This window comes from Erpetoichthys calabaricus, chromosome 4, assembly GCF_900747795.2.
Source record: "Erpetoichthys calabaricus chromosome 4, fErpCal1.3, whole genome shotgun sequence".
Lineage (NCBI taxonomy): Eukaryota > Metazoa > Chordata > Cladistia > Polypteriformes > Polypteridae > Erpetoichthys > Erpetoichthys calabaricus.
The window spans coordinates 262648867-262659550 of record NC_041397.2 but is presented as its reverse complement, the minus strand read 5'-3'; the positions used below and the strand labels follow the sequence as shown (position 1 = coordinate 262659550).

Sequence of the window (10684 nt, the reverse complement as noted above, 5' to 3'; positions counted from 1 at the left end):
TAATCTAAACAGTTATTCAGTCATTATACAGAGCAGGGATTCTTTACCTGGAAAGATCAAACTGCCAACAGCCTACCTAAAACAAAAATCATAATGCAGATATGAAGAAGAGCTCTTATAAAGCTGGCTACATTACTTTTCCCCAACTGTAATAACTGAACAATTCTTCATTTGTTAGTAGATAGATAGATAGATAGATAGATAGATAGATAGATAGATAGATAGATAGATAGATAGATAGATAGATAGATAGATAGATAGATAGATAGATAGATAGATAGATAGATAGATAGATACTTTATTAATCCCAATGGGAAATTCACATTCTTCAGCAGCAGCATACTGATACAATAAATAATATAAATTAAAGAATGATAATAATGCAGGTGCAAAAAAGACAATAACTTTGTATAATGTTAAATGTTAACATTTACCCCCCCCCCCCCCCCCCCTGGGGTGGAATTGAAGAGTCGCATAGTTTGGGGGAGGAACGATCTCCTCAATCTGTCAGTGGAGCAGGACAATGACAGCAGTCTGTCGCTGAAGCTGCTCTTCTGTCTGGAGATGACACTGTTTAGTGGATGCAGTGGATTCTCCATAATTGATAGGAGCCTGCTGAGCGCCCTTCGCTCTGCCACAGATGTTAAACTGTCCAGCTCCATGCCAACAATAGAACTTGCCTTCCTCACCAGTTTGTCCAGACGTGAGGCGTCTTTCCTCTTAATGCTGCCTCCCCAGCACACCACTGCGTAGAAGAGGGCGCTCGCCACAACTGTCTGATAGAACAACTGCAGCATCTTATTGCAGATGTTGAAGGACGCCAGCCTTCTAAGGTAGTATAACCGGCTCTGTCCTTTCTTGCACAGCGCAACAGTATTGGCAGTCCAGTCTAATTTATCATTATACAAAATTTGGATGCCGCATATGGCCTGGTGCTATTTTTAAATAGCATAGGCATCATAACATTACATGTGAGTACTAACATAATGGTGGCACTCATCAAAAAATAACTAATAAAATATGGTGCCATGCTGACATCATAATAATAACATCACATTTTAATAACAATGAGGAAAAACATGAAAAGAGAAGCTATCAGAGAAGCTTACTTTTATAACATGTAACTCTGGTGTTTTAATCTCTGCTTTAGATATTATTGTCCAAACTGCTCTACAAATTGAGTATTACAGTAGTGTTATTCTGTTATTTAATGTTTGTTGATAGTACCATGTTTTATGTATGTTAATGTGACCTTTGTATACCTGATTGGTTGGTTATAACTTATTTATTGTAATGCATATGAATTCACACATAGAGAGGCTAACAGTATCATTAAAGGTGTCAGCCATCTTGCCCAGTCACATTCCAGGAAACAGTGCAGGACCATCAGCACTTGCACAGTTGGAGTCAGGGAGAGATTTCCTCTAACGAGCATAGCCAACAGCCGCATAAATACTGACAAACGTATGTATGTTTCTTCTATGTATTTCAGTGTATGATGTTCACTCTTTTTTTTGGGTGTCACGTGTTGATATTGTACTTCTGTCACTAGTATTGTGAGACATGCAAGTAAGAATTCCTTTGTACTAAAAACATACAATGAATTTGAAATGGACCAAAATGAAAAAAAGTCTGAATTTACATTTCTTGCTAGCCCATAGGAAACTTTTACTGGCCAAAGGTTGATCTTTGATGGCTCGTGAGGCTTAAAAGAAATTCTAATTTATGTTTCATTTAAGAATCATCTTTGTCACAGATGTTTCTCCTAAGATTCTTTAGGAGAAATGGCAGTACACAAGAATGAGACATAAGACAGAGCTGAGGTAAACAGAGTCAAAATTGAGAATTTGGTTTGAAAAGCACGGTATATTTTGTGAGATCTCTTCCTAGTCTTGTTTTAGTCTCTTTCAAGACTTCATATTGTTTACTTATTATTGGACGGAGGCCTTCATCCGAGGTGACAATGAGATACGATAGGTTACATGACTTTATTTTGTTTTCCTAGTTGGAGCACAGGCAGACAAAATTACTTGCTCATTGTCACAGAGTGTCAGCAGTGGGAACCCACAACTTCAGGGTCTGAAGTTCAAACTCTTACCCACTATGCAACACTGCCTGCCTTTTTAGTTGGAATGAGTAGGATCTAATTAGAGCACAGCAATATTAATTAGATCAATAAATAGTCTTATTCAGAAGTAAGGACTACAGTTTTGTGATCATAGTAGTTTTATTGTCTCAAACAACTGTCCATACATTTTACCATATATTAATGAGTAGGCAATGCAAATACATTCAAATTCTAAAAAAAGAAAACGTCAATATACTACTTGGAAAATCTGAGCCCACTGTATACTGAAACTCAGGAGGAAACACTTGTGAGACTACTGGGGTTTTTTTTTTTCTCAGGAGAAAAATATGAGAAGCAGGAGGCAAAAGAAAATGCATCCATATATATATTTATATTTCTCCCTATTGTTGTCTAGGAGAAACTAAAAGGATACTAAGGAGAACTCCTTGTTGATTTTTCAGGCCTATGGGAGGAGACCCTAGCCATTTAACAATACAATACAATACAATTTATTTTTGTATAGCCCAAAATCACACAAGAAGTGCCTCAATGGGCTTTAACAGTCCCTGCCTCTTGACAGCCCCCCAGCCTTGACTCTAAGAAGACAAGGAAAAACACCTAAAAAAAACATAGTAGGGAAAAAAATGGAAGAAACCTTGGGAAAGGCAGTTCAAGGAGAGACCCCTTTGCAGGTAGATTGGGCGTGCAGTGGGTGTCAAAAAGAAGGGGGGCAATACAAAACAATACACAGAACAAAACACAAGTCTCATGGCCCCGTATGATTCACCTTGAGCTCAAATTCATCTCTAACAATGCAAACCTACATGGCAACAGAAGCAGACGCGAGGCAGGGCTCCAACTTAAGGAGGCCAACCCCCACTGGCCCAACTAAGGACACACAGATTAACTTGACCTCCACCAATTTCACTCAGTGTGCAACTAGTAAATGAAGTTGCTAGTTGAGGGTTTCTTGTTAACATCACGTGTTTCGAGTGTCTGTAATTAGTAAAATTTAAAGTCTATTTTATTTTCTGAACCTTGTTATGTAGACGTTTATCGTAAAATTGCTGTCCTTATCTATACACTTCCAAATATTTTTAACTCTTCTAGTATTAGAGATAACACTGGTGATTTTGCTGTTTACCTTTATAATTAATTAATATTCTAATCCAGAGAGATGTGTATTAAAATACAAGTATGAGTAAAGTTTATTTTTAATTAAAAATACATAAATAAATAAATAAAGCTAAGTTACAAAACATGGTGGGCCAATGAGACATGTGGGTGGGCCCAATCCAGGCACCACACTTGTAGCAGAGTCAACAACAACAACATTTATTTCTATAGCACATTTTTCCTACAAATGTTGTAGCTAATGTGCTTTACAAGATGTTGGATCAGCAGGTCAGGTCAGGTTGAGGAGCATGCACTGGAACAACAAGTGGCTGCACCCACCAAACGACAACACAGCTCGGAATTCTGGTTGGTAAGACCCCAGGCAGACATGTGGTCCAGTCCCCCCCCCCTCTGGAAATGACCATCTATCTATTGCAGCCAGGTGTTAAGTGGGTGTCCCCTTGGCCTGGTCTCTAAATGATGGTCCAATGATGGGCAGAAAAAAAAAATCTATTAAAAAATATAAACAAAATCTGCAGGGGTTCAAGGCCAAAAGACCACCCAGCTCCCACTGGGCATTCTACCTCACATAAATGTTCTTCAGTAGTTCTTAATTTGTTAGATTATTTGTTGTCTTAGCTCAGTGTTTCCCAAACTCGGTCCTGGTGAACCCCTGTGGCCTCAGGTTTTTGTTCCAACCAGCTTCTGTTTTTAATTGAACTCCTGGGCTAATTAAGTGAACTGATATTTCCCAAGTTCTGTGTTTAGGGAACAAATTTAGAAAAAACTTAATTTGCTAAAATAAAATATTAAAATGTACCAAGCAGTTATATAGGAATAATGTATTTTTTTTCTTTCTAACAGTATTTTCATCTTGATTTTCATTCTACTTTTCTAGGTCTTCTAATTGTTAAATTAATCCATTATTTACTAATTAGTGGGTCTGACTCTAAAGTAGTTGCAGCCTTTGATTATTCAGTGTTGTTTGCCTAGGTGTCTGATCTGCTCATTTTGTCATTATCAAGATACAACGAAGGGGGAAAAAACTACGCAGAGAAACGGCACAGTACAGTGGTACCTCGGTATACGTCTGCTTTGGAATAAGTCCAGCTTGGTATACTGTACGTCCTGTTTGGACGCGAAAAATTTTGCTTGGTATACGACCTTTGTTTGGAATACGACTCGCGTGCTAGAACACCGCGTGTGGTATAGTGGGTCCACAGCTTCAAAAAAAGGGCCAGGTTTTAACCCGTATAGCTGTGTCGTTCTTCATGGGCGCAATTGCACAACCGCGGGGAAGTTAATGAGGTAGCTGGAGCGAGTCACACCTGCACAGGTGGGCTGTGACCGGGAAGAGTGACACTGCATTTTTAACCTCGGATTTTATCAGATTTATTTATTGTTGTTTTTATCCCCACAGAACACTTGTTTTTAGGGCTATTTATTAAATAATTATTTATTGAAACCAGATGCACTGCACTTTTTGTTTGGACACTGATTTATGTTTTAAATAAAAGCACTTGGCATTCTTGCACTATCCCCTGGCTTCATTTGAGAATTGTCCTCATTTGTCAGCTCATCTCGGTGACATTACTGACGCTGTCGGGTTCAGGACTCCCCGTAAGGACGTATGGGAGCGTGGCGCGGATCTGCATCGTCACACCGCATCAGTACGCCAGTTGCTAGCATTCAGTGAACAACTCTATGTGAATTTTCATGTGATTTTGTGTTTTTTCACGTAAATTTGAATTGATTGTTGAAAAATATGAAGGTGGCATGCGTATCTGGGACATGGCTGCTGCATACCGTATGCCGAGAACGACGGTATTGTGAAAAACAAAGACGTTATTAAAAAGTAAAGTGAGGTTAAATTTTAATTTATTTCATCTAATTGCTTTTGTATTTATGTATTTTAGTATTAAGCAGTGTTTAAATTATTTTATACAACCCCATCAATGTATAATACTGTATGCCAATAAAAATAGGATTTTTTTCATGGGAACGGATTAATCATTTTCCCTTTATTTCTTATGGGAAAAATTTGTTAGGTATATGTCCTGTTTGGTATAAGTCAAAGGATCTGGAATGGATTAAGGATGTACAGTATACCGAGGTACCACTGTATAATGAAATCAACAAAAGAGAGTTAAGCATTTAAATCTATAGAAAAAGCAGAAATATTTCTAAATGTCTTATAAATGTAAAAATCATGCTGAAATGCTTTTCTGAATGTTGAATAAAAGAAAAAAAATCAGCTAATTAAATGAGATCAGTGCTATCAGGTGTTGTCACTGATTAGGAATCCAGTTGCAACAAAAACCTGCAGCCACAGGGATTCCCCAGGACGGAGTTTGCGAAACACGGTCTTAGAGGATTCGACGCAGTGGGTTTTGTGGCACGTTGGGGTATTCGCTTTCATTTAAGTATTCAAACATCAGAGGTCACTGCATAGGACTTCGATCGGGTGGCGGTGGCACAGAACACCACCACAGAAGAACTGGAAAGGAAAAGAGAGAAAAGTAAAGGATAATAAATACTGCAGGTTCATTGAAGCGTTTGATAGTGCTATTCATATCTAATTTATTAGGGTTACAAGTATATTGCAGTTATAAAAAAGCCAAATTAAAACAGTGGGATTTTACAGTTTTTTATTGAATGCTCCACAGTGTTAGCCTGGTGCATGTCAATTAGTAAAGTATTCCAGATTTGTGGTGCATATCAGCGAAAGGCTACCTCACCACTTCTTTTATGCTTGGCTCTTGGAATTATAAGCAGACCACCATTAAAAGAGTTAAGGATACGACTTGAAGTGTTGGGGGACAGGCACTCCCAGATACAGGAAGGAGACCATTGCCATTAGTACAGGGTGGCCCACGAAAAAGTAGCCCGCCTTCCTGCCAGAGTGGCGCGCCGAGTGAATCCTTCCCCGTAGCACCTTGTCAACCCAACCCTTCCACCGAGTTTATTGGGGGACGCCACGTTGGCGGCTTGCATCACGCTTCCCCGCCCCCGGGTCCTGTTAGTCTGGGGAAACGGCGACAAAGGAGGCATCATATTGCCGGGTTGAAGGAACAGTAGAGGTGCGAACGTGAGTATGAGCGTAGCGACATGTATCCCATTCCACAAAGAATCGCGATAGTGGAGGCGTACGTTCTCACGGGTTCCATTAAGGAAACGCGGGACATTTTTGCTGCAAAGTTTCCTACCGCTGGTGTCCCAGCAAAGCGCGCAATACAGAAGTTCTTTCTTTCTTTACGGAAGGCCGCCAGTAATACTATAGTAACGTGGGCTACTTTTTCGTGGGCCACCCTGTAGTATTTTAAAGTCAGTTCTAAAATCATGGGCCGCCAATGTAACGACACTAAAACTGATGAGATGCGCTCAAATTTTCTTCTTTAGGTTAGGATTCTTACTGCAGCATTGTGAACAGACTGCAATCGATTGACGTATTTCTTTGGCAGACCTGTTAGGAATATGTTTAAAATAATCTAGCCAACTAAAAACAAATACATGAATTAATTTCTCAGCATCTTGAATGTTATTAGAGGTATTAATTTTGCAGTGTTCCTAAAATGGAAAAACGCAGTCCTCATAATCTGGTTAATGTGTGATTTAAAGTGGAGGTAGAGTTTATGATTACAACTAAGTTCTTTACTCCCACCTTGACGTTAAATTCTAAGGGATCAAGTATTACTACTAATACCCTCATTATTTCCATTTTCAGTATAGACTAAGATTTCTGTTTTTTGTTTCTCATTCAGCTTGAGGAAATTACTACTCATCCATTCAGAAATACAAGACAGACATTGGGTCAGAGAGCCCCGAGCATCAAGGTCATTAGTTGCTATACATAAATAAAGCTGCATGTCATCTGCAGAGCTGGGATAGTTCACCTTGTGCTCTCATCTGCAGTGTCACCACTTCAGTTTACTGCACTCAATATACAGAACCAGTGAAGTAACTGGACACCATTAAAGACTTTGAGAAAGTTCTCTTCAAAGCTTTGGCTTTATTAACAAACAATGAATTACCGTATCCTTTTACAGTGGTCCTGAAGTTTAGGTCTGGAGCTCCCCTGGGGCCAAACATATTCATTTTAAGCAGCTTCACTTTTTAAGAGGACTCTTAATTAAATGTTATTTCCCAATGTCCCCGAGTGCAAAAATTAGGGGTAACACCTGTGGTCCTCCTGTTTTGTACATCTTTCTGTTAGATAACTAACAATAAAATGTACAAACTCTAAGGAGAAGAGACAAGAAATGTCAGAAACTGAATCTCCTCCACTCTCCCACAGTCAACTGAAAGAAGCTTTTAGTCAGCATGTGTTGCATCACACACTTGACATAAGCAGGTTACAGAAACCAGTTAATCGACACACTCCTCCTTACGAGTAACAAGACACAGGCTTCCATTCACTCAACAAAAACTCAGCAGTCGGCTCAGACATGTCAGAGGCACTGCTTGTAGGCTTCTTACTCGCCAACTGACATTTAGTCCATACATTCAAACCTTTGGATTTCTGAGTAGGTTGCACGCTAGCACACAAATGAAGGTATGTTGAAGTGCTGTAGGAAACACACCCACTTAATGAGGGGGTAGTAAATAATGTTCAGGCTCTCTCAGTTACATGGCACTTTTATAGATCTGCTGCCAGTATGCTGCATATTAACAGTAACTCCTTTGACACCGATCCCCTCATCACTCTGGCCAACCTCACTTAGAGAACAGAAAAAGTGGGAGCCTCAGTGACATTAGATGAAGGTGGGCAGCTTCAGGAGTGAACACAAATTCTGACTGTGAATTGCTTGTCGTCATCTCTACAATGTGATAGGTAGTCAAATTGAACTTTGCTACATTGGTGAATATGATTCTTTTAGGTATTTCCATGCAAGCAAGACAACAAACATTAAAGAAAGATAAGAATAGTGTTGTAGAGGGGGCATTGCCCATAAATACAAATTTTATAATATATGCAACAAAATAAATGGAGAAAAGGGCATAAAAAGAGTTTGGGTCCTAAATGTTCTTCCATTAAACAAGAATCTGTTACCGCGTTCATCGGCAGTAACATCGTTACAGCGCAGACCATCTGGGAGGGCTTGTGGATGAACTGCATCGTCCAGAGCACCGGGCAAATGCAATGCAAGGTCTACGACTCCATGCTGGCCCTGAGTCAGGATCTGCAGGCAGCTCGGGCGCTCACGGTCATCTCTGTCCTGGTCGCCATCCTCGCCATCTTCGCAGGCATCGTGGGGGGCAAGTGCACCAACTGCGTGGAGGACGAAACCGTCAAGGCGCGCGTCAGCCTGGTGTCGGGGTTGATCTTCATCATTGCTGGTATCCTCTTCCTCATTCCAGTCTGCTGGTCGGCCAACACCATTATTTGTGACTTTTACAACCCACTGGTGACTGAAGCACAGAAACGCGAGCTGGGGGCGGCACTGTACATCGGCTGGGCAGCTGCGGCTCTACTAATACTTGGTGGGGGTCTGCTCTGCTGTTCCTGCCCTGCCAAACGGGAGCAGTACTCCGCCCGGTACACCGCAGCAGCTTCCCATCCCCGTTCGGAATACCCGAACAAGAACTACGTCTGAGGTCTGAAACGTGGGACTGAGAGGCGTCGTTTTAACTGCAGGGCGCGAAGGCGCTGCTCTGCTGGACACTTTTTTTTATCAGAAAACAATTTTATTAACAGTATAAAAATACAATCCCAAATTGAGCAAAGAAGATTTTTAATAATTGAGGTGTTGCCTTCTGAATATGGCCATCTTCTCAGTATTCTTCCTCTGTTCTGTTATCACTCATCTGATGACTACTTCCTGAGATGCTCTTCTTGTGTATCTTTTATGTTCTTATACCACCTGCACTTCAGACCAGATAATCCACCCACTTATCTAGGAAAAGATTGGGTTGCTGCTGGAAGTGGTGTTGGTGAGGCCTTCAAGGGCACTTACCCTGTTGTCAGTGTGTGGATCCCAATGCCCCAGTGCAGTAAAAATTGGTGACATCCTTTGGATGAGATGTAAAACTGACATACTGACTCTCTCTGGTCATAAAAGATCCCTGGACATCTTTTGAAGAGAATAGGGTGTTTCATGATGTACTGTCTAAATTACCCCTCTTGGATTTGTCCATTTTGGCCCACTAATCATCCTCTGTACCTTACTGGCTAACTATCTCACTTGCACCTTCAACACTCAATAGCTAATGTATGCTGAGCGTACAGGACAGGAATGGCTGCCATCAAATCATCCAGGTGGATGCTGGACCCCATTGTCTATGTAAAATGCTTTGAACAGTTAGATGTATTTAGTTTTTATCTCCGGGACAGGAAGGGGATGAGTTAGGCAGTGGCAGAAGGGACATCATAGGGCAGGACTACCTCTCTTTTGAAACAGGAACTACAGCTATACACAGTGCAATTCCTTCACCTACACCCTTGGTGTACATGAAACAAGGGCCATGTAAAGCACTCATGATACTCATGTGCATGACAAGGCCTAAAATATAGGCGTTTCCTAATAAGATAACATACTGTAGTGACCGCAGCAGCAACTGCGCCAGCAATAAAAAAAAAAAAAAAAAAAAGCAAAGCAGTCCCTTCAGAAAAATTATGGGTGACCATTATGAAAATGTCACCAAAACCCTATAAAAGCAAGCATCTGCACTGCGGTTGTCTAGTACCGATAGCTGGGCAAGCAGTCCTTGCCAGGAGAGCAAACCAATAAACAGCCATGAAAAAGAGCTTCAATCAATAATAGCCACTTTGAGCTGGCACCGTACTTTGTTGGCTTAGCCCCCATCCAATTAATGAAACTGAAATACAGGGAGATTCACTCGAAAGAGGCACAGAATATTCTGTAATAGCTCTCACTAGGATGAAGCTATCTGAACGAAACGTGCTCCTCACTATATGGAGCTTTGAACAAGCCAGGATGCCCCTGTGTCGGAGCAATGAGGTAGGCACCAGATAGCTGTTGCAAATGAAGGTTAAATGTCGCAACTCCTGGGTGTATACCACCCATACCCCTTCACTCAGTCACTCGACTTCTCATCAGGATGGTGGTGTACAGTATTGAGCAGCACGTCTTCATTGTGTGAACCTATCAGGTCACCAATTCGTTTAAGCGATGTCAGAATCAATTGGATGATCGCGAGTTAATGGAAGGTTACTTCCAGCAAGATGGAGCAACATGTCACCTGTCGGCAAGGAGTATGGAAGAAATTTTGAGTCCTTCTTCGGCAACAGGGTAATTTGAAAGGGGCATTGGAACTTGCCTTTTCTTGGAACTAAGGAAGGGAGGAATACAATTCTGGAGAAAAACAATTCAAACCACCCCCTACCACACTCAGTGCAATATTCTTAATTAAAAACTACAACATGCTGTTTTATGCAGACTATACTAACACACTTCGGCCAATGAGAATGAAGACAGACTATAAACTGTAACTGGAATAGAGAGACAAAGGCAGCTAGAGAGGAGAAAAAACAAATAAAAA

General features: G+C 40.8%; 1 protein-coding gene across 1 annotated transcript; it reads left to right on the top strand.

Moving 5' to 3' along the window:
* The first annotated feature begins 8154 nt into the window (after positions 1-8154).
* Positions 8155-8852, top strand: LOC114651250 (claudin-4-like). Its single transcript, XM_028801194.2, has one exon. It carries the CDS (start codon positions 8155-8157, stop codon positions 8776-8778), a length of 624 nt encoding a protein of 207 aa, XP_028657027.1. The 3' UTR covers positions 8779-8852.
* The last annotated feature ends 1832 nt before the right edge of the window (positions 8853-10684 follow it).